The sequence below is a fragment of the Pteropus medius genome, unplaced genomic scaffold (genome assembly GCF_902729225.1).
Source record: "Pteropus medius unplaced genomic scaffold, Ma_sr-lr_union100, whole genome shotgun sequence".
Lineage (NCBI taxonomy): Eukaryota > Metazoa > Chordata > Mammalia > Chiroptera > Pteropodidae > Pteropus > Pteropus medius.
Window position 1 is genome coordinate 1,039,320 of NW_024345916.1, and position 17,480 is coordinate 1,056,799.

General features: G+C 42.8%; 1 protein-coding gene across 1 annotated transcript; it reads right to left on the minus strand.

The window, feature by feature from the left end:
• Positions 1-4,373: 4,373 nt before the first annotated feature.
• On the minus strand, positions 4,374-15,003 carry F3 (coagulation factor III, tissue factor). Its single transcript, XM_039874807.1, has 6 exons — positions 14,830-15,003; positions 13,535-13,646; positions 9,251-9,441; positions 7,205-7,383; positions 6,471-6,630; positions 4,374-5,363 (listed from the first exon to the last, which is right to left on the minus strand). Exons 1-6 carry the CDS (start codon positions 14,927-14,929, stop codon positions 5,227-5,229), a joined length of 879 nt encoding a protein of 292 aa, XP_039730741.1. The 5' UTR covers positions 14,930-15,003; the 3' UTR covers positions 4,374-5,226.
• Positions 15,004-17,480: the final 2,477 nt, after the last annotated feature.

The following is a 17,480-nucleotide window of genomic DNA, read 5'->3' on the forward strand; positions in this document are numbered from 1 at the left end:
TTATGTCTCAAAAAAAAAACAACTGGAAAAAAACCACACTGATTGCTAATTCAGTAAGTCTGAGGTCAGGGTTATGAATGTGCTTTTCTAAGAAGCTCTAAGATGATGTTAATGGGGACTACACTTTGAGAACCATTAGATTAAGCTAACACTGGAACAAAGCAATGATTTGGAAGTATACAGAAAAATGAACAAAATTTCTTCAGGGAATCAGATATGTGCACAGGATTTCATCTTTGCCACCATGCAGAGAGCTTCTCTTTAAAAGGAAATAGCATGGCTTAGCTGTTCTAGGGGGAAAATAAGAGGATATTAAAAATGTGGACAAATGGGAACCTAGGCATGGAGCAAGTATAAGCGGGGTAAGTGGGGGATGTCCAGAAGGCGTGGGGACTGTCCGACAGAGTGGCCAGATTTAGGAAAGAGAAGACTCCTCTTCTGCTTTCCTGCCAACCCCCCTCACAACAACTGATGGGTAAAATTCCACCATTACTCTCTCATTCTTTTTATTCTAAGAGTATGACTCTTGGTGAAACATTATTATGAGCCATTGACACTTGAATGTGAGTGATTTTTAAATCTTTTGTTTAGTTGGAATAGGGGAATGATGTCCTCTGAAATATCAATCTATGCTTTTTCCCCGGTGTGTTCTTTTTACCCTTGACTCTTCTCCCCATTCAGTTAGTCCGCAGTTCTGTGACCATGATCTCCGAAGGAATACGGTAGCTGAAAGCAAAGAAAAGTGGAGTTTACTCTTGTTCAGGACAGTCTGAACAGGATGAGTGCACAGACAATAGACTTAAAAGAGAACATGGACACAGGTAAGAGCAATGCTTCCCCACCCCAGCCCACAACCCTCTGAGTAGAACAGGATTTCCCAAGTTGGTGCAAGAGGCTAGTTAGAAGGGGATGGAGGGACCTAGAGAATGGGAACAATGGAAGAGGGCAGGGTGGACTTGGCACAACTCCAGGGAAAATGTGGATGTTGGGGAGAATCACCAAATCGCTTGGGATCGCTACCATCTGGTGGAAAGGGAGCCTAAATTGAAAATTAAATCGAGTCTTAGAAAAATGAAGAACGTTACAGTTTCTGTGTACATAGGCTATGGACTGCTATTTATACCACTACAAAGGTGTGAGGGCCCACAGCTCAGGAGTACGGAATGAGGGCTCAAAGGTGAAGGGCTGGGCAAGTGGCTCTAGTGCGCAGACTGGCTCTGCTCAGCAGCCTTTTGGTCCTTATGCTGCCAGAGCAAGATGATAGAGCCATGGGCTTACATATGTCACCTAGAGAGTGATTATTGATAGAGAATAAGTTGGAGCACTGAGGTAATCCAACACTTAGAAGTGAGAAAGAAGAGGATGGTGTCCAAGGAATAGGGAGCAAGGAGGAAATCCAGATAAGGGCTTTTAAAAGGTCCAGTGAAGACTATTTTTTCTTAAGAGAGAAAATAATACAGTATGTTTGTGTCCTGATAGGAATGATCAAATAGAAAAGGAGAACCTGATAGTGCTGGCAAGAAGGGATAAATTCAGGGCAAAGTCTTTTAGTTGTTGAGAAGGGAATGTTATTTTACATTATAAGCTCTTTATGGAATAAACTTACATTATAGGCACCTTCTTTGTCTATGTTTATATTCCATGGTCAATGCTTGCATAGCATCAGTTAGGGTGCTTTTTGACTGCAAGTCAAAAAAGTCAAGAAAACCCGAATCAAGCTTGCTTACAAAATTAACTGGCTTATATTGTGCGAAAAGTCCATGAGTAGGGATAACTTCAGGCAAGGCTTGATCCAGTAGTTTGGTGACTTAGTTTCCATCGCTCTGCCTTGCTCTCCAACAGGTCAGCTCCAGTTAAGGTTGCTCTTTTATGGTCTCAAGATAACTGCCAGCAGCCTTTGGGGCTACATGTTTCTTCATTATATTCATCAAGAGAGTATCCTAGCACTCTCAGAAAAGGCCCTGGGATTCACCCTTCCTAGGCTAGGTTACGTCACATGCCAACCCCTAAACTAATTTCCACAGCCATGAGGAAGATATGTGCTGAATGGCAAAGCCTGAATCACTTAACTCCCCAGCGGAAAAGCAGGGGCTATGAGAAAGAAGAACTAATCTTCACAGTGTATCTCTGAACGAAGGTCACATTGTATTAGTAATAAACCTTCACTGAAGAAAAATAACACATGCTAAGTATACATGTCCTAGCATAAGTAAAAATTGCGTTTGGGAATGAGTTTATTTACTATCTGATGGATAGGGGTAATTGTTTCTTTGTTTATTCAAGAGACAGATACTTAGATTATAGGCCATCAGCTCTAACTAAGGTAAGGTAAAAAACTAAGGATTCCACAAGTACTAGTTTCTTATATGTAAGTCAAACTTGGTCAATAATTTAAGATGGTAAAAATCTCTCTTCAAAGTACGAAATGTAGCTGACCAACAAATTTATGGGCTCCTTTAGGGCTGAGATAGGTAATACAGAATAATTTGGCTCATGGGAGGGTGGTAGTTTCTGGACACCAGCCAACAATTGATAGTATGTTTTTCTGCTCCTGTGCTCTTGACGATGCTGATTTTAGCAGTAGCTGTTTTGTTCCAGCGATAGGAGAAGTGAGGCAATCTGAGGCAGGGTTAGAACTGGAAGCTTCCTGACCAGTGCAGGGTGGCCTCACTCGGATCTGTAATGGATTCCTTCCCTGTGAACAGCCAGACACCTCATTACTACCCAGATCTGCTTTCATTTTGCCAGTACTTTCTCTAGTGGAACCATTCAAATTTCTTAGGTTATGAGGCCACGGAATTACATAACACTGTAGTGATTCCTGGCAGAGAAAGTGCAGGCTGATGGAAACGCCCAGCCAGATGTCCTCTCTGGGAGTTCGTCTGGGAGTTAGTGCATTGCGCTAAGCTCCTTGTCTGGGAGGCCTCGTGTGAGCGGGAATTCAAGATAATGGCCCACGCACACTTTTAGGACACGTCCCAGGCCAACCTTTGTCTTGTTGACTCTGCTGCAAACAAACCTCCACCTTTTCCCGGCATGACGACCACTGCAGCAGTGTACGATTCTTCTTCCCCAGCATCGATCGACACAGATTGACCATGGAAAACCAGCCAACGAAACCAGCCCCATCGACTAACCACTGGTCTGCTTCCCTTCATTTCTACAAAATTTTTACCATTTCTTTTTTTCAAACTACCATTTTTATGGGAACATTGAAGGTTTGTTTTGCCCATTCTTCCTTAGAACATGATGTTATATCAAACATTTCATGTTGAGAGTTTTGTTTCCAATGTTTAGAGTTCTTTTGAGCAAAGGAACAAAATGGACTTAAAATTTATGAATGGCTGGACAGTGAACCAAGTCTTCATTTGTACGCTTGCTCAGTGTCTCCTTGTGGGACTACATCCAGGCAGGTGTGCCATCTGGATGCTTTTCCTAGACTGTACTGGCCCAGCCTTCTACGGCAGAAAGCAAATAGGGTTTTGCCTCAACTAGGTGCCAAGAACCTCATTTTCACCTCTAATTAGAATCCCTTTTCAAAAAAGTTGAGAGAAAAAGACTGTTCTGCTATATTTTATTTGAATGGAGGACTACTGTTTCTCCATTCTAGAGGGAGGTTATGAAGTCACCTTGACTCCACCATGACTAAAAGCCCATTGGCACAGCCACCCCAAGGGAGCAGTAAACAGGAGCTGGACCCAGTCCTGCCTGCAAAGAACTCTCAATTTAGTTTACTTTTAATTTACTCTAGAAACTCCAATCTACTTCTCTCTGACCCTAGCTTGTATTGTCCTTTTATCCAATTTTCTTTTAAGACAATAATCCAAAGAATTTTTCTTCTTTTCGCCTCTCGAATCTTCACCTGCAACACAAACTAATGCCCATGGGAAGAAATCTCTCCCTTTAAATCTTTAGTAGATTGTACAATTTCTTTCTTCCCTGTAACGTTATACGTTCCTGCCTATTGCTGTGTCACTTGTGCTGCTTCCCTGTAGGCAGAGTATCGTCAGACTTGGTCATGTGTCTTGCTTGGGCCAGTGGCATGGGAGCAGAAATGACAGTGAGCCAGTATGGAGCAGAAGTTTTAAGAGGCAGCTTAAAGCTTGAGGACATGGCTGCCTGTTTCTACCAGTTTTCTGCTTTTCCCTCTGCCCTAATCCAAACAGCCTTCGCTTTTGGTTTGGGTCCTACAATGAGAAGACATTGGGAAGAGCTGCAATCAACCCATAGCCACAGAGCTGTAATGTAAGTGAGAAATAAAGATAATATTATCATAACCGAGTAAGCATTTTAGGGTCCTTTGTTACTGTAGCCAAGCCAACTAATACAAAGATCAAATAAGTAACAAATGGGAGATATAATAAATACAATAGTCACAATTCCCAGTCACCTTTATTTATAGAAAAGTATATTAAATAAATTATCTCAATATATACAAACAGAACAATATTACCTCTATAAATAGAAAATCCCCATGTATAAAACTTTTTAAAAATTATATATATATATACAATGTTGACAACATAAGCTTGAAGTACCTTAAGTCATAAACTCTATGTAGTATATTTGTATAGTAGTCTTATAAAAATATACTTAGCTGTCAAGTGTTTAATCAACAGCATTTAAGTCAGTTAAAGTGCTTAATTATGATGCATGTTAGGAACATGCCCAAAATAGAGGTCTTCTGCATTTAACACATTCATAGGAAAGTCTGCCAATTGTTTTGAACCTCCAAAAGAACTCTTAAAAAAAAAGCAGAACCAAAACACCATATTACAAAAAGATAGACATATGTTAGAAAGTCCACCCAATTTCCATTTTACTCTCCCACAGGATTTGAAGTCAGCCTCTTGAAAGTCCTCCAAAAGTCCACCCAGGATTTCTTAAGGCATTTGTTGATTTGTTTTTGCTTGGAGGACCTGGTTTCACCTTGAGTACAGAACATACAGTCTATGTGCAAGAGATGCCATAGTGTTAAAAAAGAAATAAAAAAAAACAACTTAAAATTGGTCGTACCACTCATTACATTCCAAAATGACTAATGCTGATATTGAAACCGGAGGGCTAATTGTGAGAACAGGTCGGATAATGAACTTTTTTTGAGCCCACTGGTCTTCATGCTTCAAAGTACTCATTTGTGTTTCCATATAGTCTATTCTCTTAAAAGTTATTGGTCACAGTGCAATATAAACTCTGCAGCAGCTGGCAGCTCCAACGGTGCATGCTTTATGCAACATTGAGCGGGGAGGTCTCCTTTCTGCTCCGCCTCGCTCTGGTCTTCTTGCACTTGTACAGAGACAAAGACAGGACGATGATGAAGATGATGACCAGGAACACCACTGCCCCGATGATGAAGAACATATCTGAAAAGTAAAATGTACCACATCAGCTTAGAGAGAGAGCTCGAATCCCATCTATCAGTGGGCAGAACCGAGGGCTCAACCCCAGATTACGCCATCGTGCTTTTGCATAACTTAAATTTTCTTTCCTTCACTTCCTCCACCACAATACATTTTGATTAGGAAACACTTTGTCAACTCCTAGATGTTTTAGGGCAATTGACAATGACAAAAAACATTAAACGGGTCATTTAGTAAACTGGATAATATTTGAAGTCTAGAAAAGACACACATAGATGGAAGCAAGTGCAGCTGTTAGAAACCAATGGCTAAAAATAAGGCTGAGTTTGGTGTCAGTGATAAACTATCAGCACAAAAAGAGAAGTAGAGTCCTTTTCTCCTGTCAACGTCAATAAATGTGGGAGAATTTATTTTAAAGTGTTTTCAAATTTTTAAATTTCCTCTTAGTAAGGAGCTAGGTCATCATTACTACCCTCTGACTCTTTTAATCCCTGAAAGTACTAAGAGCACTTTCCCTACAAAGCCTAGAGAGAGACTCATCGGCTTGCAGCCTCATGTACATGTCTGAACACCTGTAGCGCTTCTAGTTGGCAACCATCTTGCTTACACAGTGTCTGGGGCCTGGTGTGCGCACATGTGTGGACATACACGCACATGGGTATATATGATAGACTTAATCCCTTCCCTTCACAGGTTAGACTTGATCTTTTCTGTGGCAACAGCCCATTGTAGGTGCTCACAAATGTCTATCGGGTGCTGCTGCCACTGGACCAGAAGCTCCCCCCCAAACCCTCGAGATCAGAATTTAGATATGAAAACATGCCCAGAGAAATCTGTGATTGATGCTAAATCCTAAGCACGGATTGTGTGCCCGGTGCTCAACAGAGTGCTTAGCACATGGTAGGTGTTCAAGAAAACACTTGCTAATATAAGGGAAAACACAGAGACATTTCTAAATGCCTGAAATCGTAAGAGTACCAAAAACACCCACAAGAACAAGAAAAACCAAGACAGTTTCCCTCTGAACAAAAGCACATTCTGGTTCTGAGGGTAGTGCTAGTCCTCTGGAAGGCATCTGAGCATCCGTGTCTGCCCGGCAGAGCCACTTACCTCTGAATACACCTCTCTCGTGGGTAGTGCACTTAATGGGACTTTCGGGACTCTTCTGGTTAGCATTTCGTGATGGAATCACTGCTTGAACGCTGAAACAGTAGTTTTCCCCTTTATCCACGTCAACCAAAAACTCGTTAGTGTTTGTCTTGGCTGTTTTCTGTTAAAAGATAAAGAGTTCTTAATTCATCTGGTCTCAGAGTGAATTCTTTTCTCTTTACTAAGTCACTGTGGAAGTAAAAGCCAACATGGACACACCTGACATACAGGATTAGAAGTGACTCGGCCAAACAGGTTTCCCTGATAACTGCTGAGGATACTTTTCCCAAGACTGAAGATATCAATTTAGGCACATTCAACCCAAATTACCCCTTTAGAAGATATTTACAGTAAAGGGGAAAAAAAGGAATGACGCATTAATGGTTGAATGGAAAACAAATATTGTCTCTGTGATCCTCAATAGAGGATTAAATGTGGGAGCTGCCAGGAACCTTAGAGATTATCTGGTCCAGCCCGTTGGCTGAGGGAAGGGGTATCCAAGGGACCCTGCCCAAGGTCACAAGGCTGCTCAAAGTGACAGACAGAACCAGGACAGCAGGCATCCCTCCCCAGTCCAGCACGCTGCCCTCTCAACCACCCCATTCTGGCATTTTCAAATTAGGGAAGAAGTGGGCTATAAAATCAAAAATCTACCATTTAAAATAAGTCATTAAAACAAATGAAGGAATCCTCACCTTTCCTGTGCTTGAAGCTTTCCAATAATAAAGTATATAAGTTAAGTCCTTGCCGAAAACATCCCGGAGGCTGAGGAATGTGCCATTCTTTCTGACTAAAGTACGTGCATCTTGTACGGTCACATTCAGTTTTGTTCCAACTTGTTCGAAACTCTTAATTGTTGGTTGTCCGAGGTTTGCTGAAACATAGAAAATGAGCTTCGTTAGAACCAAAGAATTCTCTACAAAACAGAATCCCATTTAGTTATCACAGCTAACAACCTGGTCACCCCTCATAAAACATCTGCATAGAATCAAGTCCCTGGCAGTTGCTAGCTAAGTGGCACCAGAGCTAAACCCCGAGACATTCTATGGCCGTGCTGCCCAACGGAAATAGAATGGGAGCCACAAATGTCATTTTAAATTTCTCTGTAGTCACATTTTAGAAAATGTAAAAAGGAACAGGTAAAATAATTTCAATAATATATTTTATTTAACCCTAAATAGTTAAAATATTATCATTTTAACATGTAGTCAATATAAAAACTTTTGGAAATATTTTTCAAAATCCAGTGTGTATTTTACTCTTATAGCGTTAGCTATTTTTTGAGTGTTCAATAACCACATGTGGTTAGTAGCTACTATATTAAACAATACATTTGCATAAGATTCCATATTTTATATACAAGAAATTAGGGGATGTGGAAAGCCCAAGAAATGTCCTTGGTACTTCGAGGAACCAGTTTTAACCTCTGGGACTCTGGAATGGCTCAATTATTGTGTGTGCTTTCAACGAATGACAGTAAAATCAATCCCAATAATTAAACATGAATTATAAGCAAGTATGTGTATGTTTGTGTGAGTTCCTTACAAAATTAATGTGTAAAATTTTTTCTATCTTTCAGCAAAAAAGGATTTGAAGTGGCTTACAAAAAACTCAACGGCTATAACAGAAAATCATGAGGATGCCACCAATGGAAGGTGAATGACAATCAGTAATCCCACGGAGTTACCGGAGGTGGTGTGGATGTGGTGCCTACACTCCAGCTGAGTGCTGTGAGGGACACACAGGTAGAAAGTGCCAGAGGAGTCTGAAGACAGGGTCTGGCAAACAGGGGTTCGGGGAAGGCAGCTTCCTTTCTGGACCCCCAAAGTAGGTATGAGCAGGGAAAGTTTGCTCGACTGTCTCTCGATCCCTTCTCTATTGCTGCCTCGAGAAACTGTTCTCTCTCACAGGATAGAGGGGTCAATATAAAGGCAGCAATAACATGACACTTTCATTCTAACCTTTCATTCGAGGTCTTCCTAGAAGATCTTTGAAGATTTAAAGACCTTAACTGATTTCACTCTTCTCAATGTGCTATACGTGTTTATTTAAAATACCTAGTTCAGAACGATAGTCCTGAGAAAAAAAGGTATGCTCCAACTTGTCAGCAATCCTCTGCATTCCCTTAGTGGATGCTAAAGTCAGCTTACTGGGGCAAAGGCTTGGGGGGAAGGCATTCCGCACTTTCAAAGCCAGCAAGAAGGAGGCAGGCTGGGAGCTGGCTGGGCAAGTGCTGGCACATCATGGGACTCCAAGGCCAACTGATTAAAAAAGGTCAGCAAGCCCAATTATGGGCTCAGAGGGAAACTGAACTTTCCCTGTGGATTTGTGACTATTAAAAAATCTTAAACTTGACTTCTGCTCTGATGATGTGACAGAATGTTCAGGATATATATGTGTGTATATATGTAAATATAATCTCAGAAATAGGTATGGGAATATGCTGAAACCCCAGCCTTGGTGGATTTCCGGCTCCCCCGCCATCCTACCCAGCCAGTTACTGGTAAGGTCTGGGGTCAGAACGGTGGGGAAAGTTACTTGATGAACTTGTTATCAACTCTGAAGTTCACACTCTGTGAACTTCCCACCACAGTAGAGGACCGTGGCGCTTACCGATTCTGAGAAAAAAGATGTGTTTATGGAGAAATAATCTGATGGCCCCTAAGGGTCACAGGCTCACAAGAAGATTCAGAAGCTTTTAACAACAAGAATGAAAGGTTATTACAAACCAAACTACTTACTCTCTAAGTAAGGCGTGAACTCTGGGGAGTTTGTAAACACAGGCTCCGCAGCAGAACTGGTGGCATTTGCCAGCTTGGAAAGGACTCGCGCCAAGTATGTCTGCTTCACGTCCTTCACAATTTCATCAGTGAGGTCACACTCTGTCTCTGTTGTGGAGAAGCATTTGCTTTTCCAATTTCCTAACCTATGGCTAAAAGAAAGAAGGAAGGAAGAGAAATGGAACATTATGATTTGCATTCAATAACATGGATGGCTTTCTGGTTGTGGTGTTCTGTTTCAAAAATAGTGTCCATAACCACTCCTGAGTAGGCATTTGCTATGGGGCACTTTAAATGTGCTTGAGTCCTCACAGCAACCCGGGGTGTCTCTGTAATCATCTCTGTTTTTACAGATAAGGCAACTGAGGCAAAGTGAGACTGGGTGATCAGCTCAGAGTCGCACAGCTGGACATTGAGCCAGACAGCTGTTTGACTGCTGGGTCCATGCTCTTAACCATTTTGTTAAATATCTTTCTTAAAATGTAGACGATTTTTCCATTAAGACCCTATTATTTACTATTTATTATATCCTACTATATTCTATTTACTATATCACATTCTGTATTCTCAGTAGACTAGAGTCAATGTAGTAATAATAGAGCTTATACAATACATTCTGTATATTACATTCTATCATGGCCATTATTGGTGTGGTTATTTAACATTCACTGAATCTACTATGCACCAGGAACTGTACTGGGCCCTTTACACGTATCACTTCATTTGATATAAACCTTTCAAGAAGGTTTTGGATCTTTTTAACACGCACATGGATACTGAAACTCAGAAACACTAAGTAACTTGTACGAGGTCACATAGTTGGGACTGTTCGTCACATTATACTACATGCCTCCCTCACTTTTACAAGATATGAGTACATTCCATTAAAGATTAAAGAATACATTCCATTAAAGATTAAAGAATAACAAAACAGGTAGTATCTAACAAAGTCTAAAAGGGTAAGAAGCTAAAAGATCTCTCTCTCTTTTGTAAGATGTATTGAAGAGAAAATGATTTAAAGAACTTCTACTAAATATGAAATTATTTTAAAGGACCAAAACAATTCATAGATCAATGTCACTGCAACTCAATCCACACACTTCTGGCCCCATAAATTGACAGCTACACTGTTCTTCCCTTCTCTTCAGCATCGTCAACAGCCAGAGCCCTATCCATCATTTAAGGCTATCTCCAATCCCACTTTCCCCAGGAATCTCCAGATCTCCTTGTTCAGAATTGACCTCTCCCTTCCCTGTTCCCCAGCACTGATATTTCCATTAAAGTACTTCATTTTGAATGTGGTCTGCTTGGTAGTAGGGGGTCCATGCCTTTGTGTTTACTGTTAAGCAGCAGGGCTTTATGGCTATACACGGCCAGGCTAAGTAATAAATGGTTTGCATTTACAGCTTGAATCAGGAAGAAAACAAGCTGCCATATAAATTGTCTAAATCCATGCATGAGAGCCATAAATATGTTTTTTAAAAAAATCTTAACTAAATAACCAGGCTAAGAGGGTATGGTGAACACACTCTTTGTCCTAAAATTCATAAACTAAGATTGATACAGAAATATTTTTGGTTTCTTAGATTTTTCTAATTTTCTATGATAAAAGTGGAGAGGCTGTCTTAATTCCAGAGTGACCAAAATGCATTTTATAAAAATGAATGAGAACATGATTCTTTTCCATTGCTATGGCAAACAAGTTGTTCAGATAACAGGAGAAAGACTGCTGAGCTCTGGGGCTAATTCCCATCTAAGAAACTGGTATTTCGGTCCTCCCAGCTCATACCTAGGAAGCACAGTACTTACTCTGTGGCAAAACTTAGCACAAGCACCTATGTCACTAAAACTAGTAAAGTCATGTGAAACAGGAATGAAGGGGTATTTTGCAGTAAGTGCCTCTGGATGCCTTTTACCAGTATTAAACTTTAAAAGCCTTTGAAGGTCCTCCAGGTATAGCAAAATCTCCTGATTTGTAAAGAATAAAAGTCCTGCCTGAATAACCAAAGAATTCCAACAGAATCCAGACTCACCAATTTAGGTGGAGGCTGTTTTCTAGAAGCTTTGGAAGTTCAGTTTTAGAATAGAGAACATTCCCACCGAATCAGTGATACAGGTGATGTTTCAGTGCTTGAGCCAGTAACACTTTGCAACCATGACTGAAATTGTTTCCAAAGGGGAAAAATACAGTTGGAGCTCCAAGAAGGGGCTTCAGGCATAGCAGTGGCGCCCCATAGCTGGGATCAGGCCGTAAGTGGATGAAGAGGAGCTGCGGTTAAGGTGCTTCCTCTGGAAAAAGAAAACTGAGAGGAAAGGAAGACGGAGGAGATACTGTGGTAATGATTCTCCCTCCTCCCAGCTCTGGGGCCTCACTTCAGACTGTGGCAGACCCACGGGAAGAGGTGGTGTTGGCGAAACCCTGGGGAGACCTTGGTTCCAGACCCAGCTGGGCACTCACCATCAATGCAATCATGAATAAATACCTCACCTTCCCAGGGCAGCAGTTTCCTCATCTGTAAAATGATTGCTATGGGCCTTTTCACCTAGAAATCCCATGTACCAATGGGGAGGACAGAGAAGAGTGAGGTCTCCGGCAGGGCGGAGAGACCGCTCACAGGTTCTTTAGCACAGGGGTCCCTAACCCCGGGGCCGAAGACCGGTACCTGTTGGTGGCTTGTTAGGAAGCAGCTGCACAGCAAGAGGTGAGCGACCGGCGGGCAAGCGAATCTTCATTTGTATTTGCGGCCACTCCCCAGTGCTAGCATCACTACCTAAGCTCCACTTCAGATCACCAAGCATTAGATTCTTATAGGAGCACTGGTCCCTGGTGCCAAAAAGGTTGGGGATTGCTGCTCTAGCACACCTGCAAGGACACGGGGAAGATCCCCGGCTCTGGAGGAACCTTTGTGTCCTCGGGCGCCCCCAAGCGGCAGCTCGCACTGGGACGTTTGCACATCAAGGGCTGCGTTCACTTAAATAACAGCAGCCTTGGAAAAGTCCAAGAACTGAGAGTTAACAAAGGCTTATGTTTAAAAAAAAATCAGGTAAATTATAAATATGTTTCCACATGCACACCAAACATAAGATCGAGTATATTTAGGAGGTAAGTATTGCTCCTAAAATCTTATTTTCACTATTCAGAGGGAAAGTGTCTACTAAGGTAAGCTTCGGCTCTGTATTAGTGGAATTAATTACTTATTCTTGACTAGTAGAATCTGAATGGACAACTTTGACCATAATCGTAATTATTACCTCAGGTTATGAAGTTCCTTTCTCTCTCTCACTCTCTATCTATACATGCATGGGTGAACACACACAAATTTTCTTCTCTGTTGGTTTGGCAACAGCGATTGTGAAGTTCACTTTGAAAAAGAAGAACATCCACCTAAAAGACCCCCTCCATCCTAGGAGGTGCATACTTTTGTGTCTTTAGTCAGTGGTACTTTTGTGCCTTTATACAATTAGTGTTAAAATAATTTCCACAGTTGCTCTCCTCTATTTAATAAGATCTCTATCAAGTCTCTTAGAACATTTCGACAACCAAAAACTTGCAAGAATATGATGAAAATATCAAGGAAGACATGTGAACATTTTGACTGAATATACTAAATTATGGGCTCTTGGGGAGAGCTGTCAATCAGACACAAGGATAAATGAGCAGAGCAGACCTGACAGCTGAGGGTGCAGACAGAGGAGTATTTCTTTTCAGCTTGGTGAGTCACAAACTTGACCTCCTCCGATATTATGTATGTAATCGAATTTTGAATCGTGAGTCCAAAGATTAGTGAATCAAACACTGCTTCAGGGCACTGTATACTTCCGAACTCCTCCCTGCCTTTTCCTTAACACGTTAGAGCAGACTCACAGTCTAGACAGCATGGAAAAAGACCAGTGCACTTCAATGAGAATAGTTATCATCCATCCAGGACTCTATCTACCAGTGCCACCACAGCCTGCTCAAGAAGTTTCACCTCTCCGCAGCTCATACCACACTTAGGAATTTTCCTATCGTCTCTTGAAACAATTAAAACATTCTATCAGTTTAAGGTCTGGGAAATGTTGCATGCAGGCTTGATAGAGTATGGCTCTGGTCAGCAAATTACCATGAACGCCCTTTTCTTTGTCATCTATTAAATAGTTTCATCCAGTAATCAGCTCTAAAGACATTTGTATTCAGCACAAGAAAGTGGGAACATTAAAAAATTATTTTTCTTTTCTTTTTTTCTTTTTTTGTGCCTAGCTTACCTTATCTGAACAGTGTAGACATGATTGATGGGTTTGGGTTCCCACTCCAAAATTGTCTTGAAATTAGTTGATTTCCAAGTTAAATTATATGCTACCACGACACCTGTAGTGCCTTCAAATAACAGAGAAAGAGCTATTATTACATGAACTTCTCAGTACCTGATTTCATGTTGATGGTATAAAAAACTTTCCCGCCCCCTTCTCAACATCACCATAAACCTTGCATTATTTTTTTTTTCCAATCACAAAAGCTTCACTATTGAATTATCAAGAGAAAGGAAAACTTCAAATTTTTTCTAAACCTAGAATTTTCTCACAGCAAAATGTTCCTTGTAATCTAAGGAAAGAGGCAAGGAGCTTGAAATCCTTGTTTGAAATTATTCATGGGGGAAATCCTGTGATAATTTGATCTGGAAGCACAGCCCAGGAGCCATCAGTATCCCAGGATGGCCATGGCCCAGATGAGGAAGTGTGGGACTCTAAGGTTCAACTCTATCAGGGGAGGCTGGATATGGTCTTCCATAAATCATGGAAAAGGGCAAATCCCATGTGTGAGAAGAGTTAGGGTTGCATAAAATGGAAAAATCAAATCTTGACTTCTTTCATTTATATCTAAAATGTCTCTATATCGAAAGTGCCACAGACACCTAAGCAGACGTGCAGTCTGTCACACCAACGGATGCACATCGGTTAAGATGCTTTATTATTAAGGTCTCTTTGCCAGTACTAAGTAGATCAATTTCCGCCTGCCCTGCCATCCCCCACCCCCGCTCCCCTCCCCGTCCCCGCACACAATAGGCATAAGGGCCATGAACAATGTGGTGACTGCTCAAATCTAAGTGACATTTAGGATTGCCTTTAACCCAAACCCCCTCCCAAAAAAGATCAAGACAAGACCGAGGGCTGCTCTTTACTAAGGCAAGTGCACATTTAATTAAGGTTAATATCCAACCCTTGCACGCCGACCTGTGCAGGTGAGGACCTAAGTCCCACCACCTTCAAGGTCACTGGGAAGATCTTTTTCTAAACTTAAAGCTGGAGCCACAAATCCACTTAAGCAACAATGCGCAAGCATTGTCTAGTAGAAGGGGCAGGCAGGATCCCAGGCGAGAAACACCTATTCCCGCCTGCCCGCCCCGGGACCCGGTTCATTCAAACGCTGTGCGCGCGCGCAGCCAAGTCCGGTGGGCGCGGAGCGACACCTACGTACAGTAGGGCGAGACCTCTGCAGCCAGGACTGTACCCACTCCTCAGGGCAGCGTGCCCTATGGATTCAGGGGGCAGGTGCCACTCACCTGAGGCTCCGGCCAACTGAACGAGGACCCAGCCGAAGAGGATTGTCCGAGAGACGGCAGCTTCGGGGTGGGGCACCCAGGGCCAGGTGGGGGTCGCCATGTCCCTGATCTGGCGGCGAAGTCAGAAGAATGCCGTTGCACGCTGGAGGCTGTAGCGGTCGGGCTGAAGGCGCCCCAGGATGGCAGGAGGGAGCGGGACGGGGCGCCGGGAGCTCGCGTCTGGGGGAGCACCGAGTCTCGGGGCGCGCTATAAAGGGCCGCGCGGACACCCGCGCCTCAGCGGTCCCCAGCGCGCGCCCCGCCTCTCCTCCCGATTCCCCGCCCCCGCCGGGTCACTCGCCGTCGTTGTGGGCGGCCCCGGTGAGTCCACACCCCTGCCCCGCCTCCTCCCCGTAGGAAACTCCGAGACCCTGAAAGGGGTGATTCACCCGTGATTCAACTGCATCGCGGAGCACCAAGCTGCTCCTCCGTCGCTGGCCGCTCCAGGTGTCGAGGGGAACCAGGCCTCCCGCACCTCCTCACCCCCAGGTCCCCTGTCCCTTCATCCCCTAGGCCCCCGGGATCCCTAGGTCAGCGACCCCGCGGCCCAGCCTGAGTGAGCGGCAGTTCTGTTAGAAGTTCTCGAGGTGGCGGAGAGGGATTCTTCCCTTCCACTTGGTGATATAATGTTGTCCCGGCCGGTGGAGCAGCAACATTTACCAAGTTTAATAGCAGGTACCCGCTCCCGGCTCCGCTTGGACAGCGGAGGGCACCTCCCCAGCGCTTCGCTCACGCGGGGTTGAGCTTCGGAATTTGCAGCCCAGTAACCGCGTGAGGATGAGCACTGCCCTCTCCCAGCTGCAGTTTCGTCTTCTACCCCGAAGGCAATGATACCTGGTCTTCCTACCCTACAGGGACCTTAGCGTGGGTCGCATTCTATAGACGTGGTGCAAATGCAGGAGTCTGCCCACAGGTGCGAAGGTCAGTTAGCCCCGGCACAACCCAGCCGAATCCCGGGTAGCGACCAAGGAAAAGCAGCCGCAAACCTGGCAGTTTGCCTCTGGGAGAGTTCTAGCGTGACATCTGTAGTCCTGTGGTTCCAGAAAGAATTGTTCTCACATTGAAGAAGACATATGTGGGATTGAGTTAGTTCTGCTCAAGTGCAGAGAAACAAAAAATTAAAAATTATAATCAGATTTTCGTGCCACTAGTCTTAAGCCTTGTTTTCTTTCTTTTTTCTTTTATTTCTTTTCTTTTCTTTTTTTTTTTTTGGAATTCGTTTCTGGCTTCTTCTTTAGGGCTTTGCTGTAAAATGGTCAGGCAAGAGAATGTCCACTTCTATTCTACTGGGTGCCATTGTATACATTGTTAAAGCACTTTCTATCATGGGTTAATGATTACTCTGTAGTTGCATCCAAGACAGACTGGAGAGTTTTTAGGGAAGAGTGGAGTCTTTTTTTTCTCTCCTGATCCCGCCCCCCCCCCGCCCTCAGCCCCATATCAGCCTTGCATTTTAGTGCATACTCTATACACATTTACATATAGCCTGCTGAGCCATAGGATTGCACTCATTTCAAAAGAAATACAACTTTGCAAAAGTTTTATTTTCTCCCTTTGCCCGACTGAAGTAACACAACCGGGTTCAGTTCTTGTAGTCCCTCCTTCCTGGGAGCTAGAAACTGTACTTGCTGGTTTCCTCTTCGAGCTCTCTTCCAGTTCTAAACCCCACAAAGTTTATATTTGCAGAAGTAAGCCATGCAGTCCTCCTTTTTGCAGTCTCTGGACTGAGTCATTTTCTCTAACAGGTCTTTGGCCTCACCTGGACCGTGATTCTTTGTACTGTAGAGTTGAAGGTAGTTAGGAGAAAATGTTACACTTCAATCAAGTGCCTTAGAAAACCCAAGGAATTGTTGCTCTGTCTACAGCTTCTGTTTGGAGCCACTGACTGTCCTGAAATCATAAAGTGCTTTAAGCAGTATTAGGATAGGCAATTTAATAAGAAAAATATGTTTACATTAGATCGTGACACAAAAGGTGCCTAAAAGTTGGATAAATTACATGAATATCTATTTTGCGCATTCACTAAAATTATCAGGCAGAATATAGAGGAATTTCTTGGATGTTTGCATAGATTTTTGAGTAAATATAAAATAGCATTCTTTGAGATTTGAAAAACGCTGAAAATTTTTACTATTTTCAAGAAGAAAAGGGAGAAACTGTCTATGTTAAATAACATCTCATGGCAATTTTTTTTTGTGGTTGATCAGACTGTGGCCAGATGATTTCTGGATCAGCTGCTGCTCAGCACCGTTAAAAGTCACTTCTACAATTTCACTGTTGATGTTTATTGCACAGGAACAAACCGATTGTTAAAAATTTTCACTAATGTTACACAATTTTTTACCCCTTTCAGTAAAGTCGAGCTTAGCAGTTACCAAAGTTCCTTCCTATAGGATATGTCTTGGAGATTCTGAGAAGTTTGAAAAGTTCCTAAACTATAATGATAATCAGGCAGGCCTGACCAGTTCCTCTATGATTAGATGTTAGAATGTCAGAGCACTGGAGGGGACCCCATAGACATCATTTTACAGATGAAGATCCTGCGACCATCTGACCTGAGTGAACCGGCTTGCCTAACTTCACAGGGCAGATCTGGTTTCTGACCCCAGGAG

What these genes read in the sequence shown, in the direction of transcription:
- F3 (XM_039874807.1), bottom strand. Translation starts at nt 14,929, where the DNA reads ATGGCGACCCCCACCTGGCCCTGGGTGCCCCACCCCGAAGCTGCCGTC. An exon ending in TCAGTTGGCCGGAGCCTCAG is followed by an intron (nt 13,647 to 14,829) that starts GTGAGTGGCACC and finishes TGTTATTTGAAG; the next exon opens with GCACTACAGGTGTCGTGGTA. An exon ending in CGAGAGAGGTGTATTCAGAG is followed by an intron (nt 5,364 to 6,470) that starts GTAAGTGGCTCT and finishes TTTACTTTTCAG; the next exon opens with ATATGTTCTTCATCATCGGG.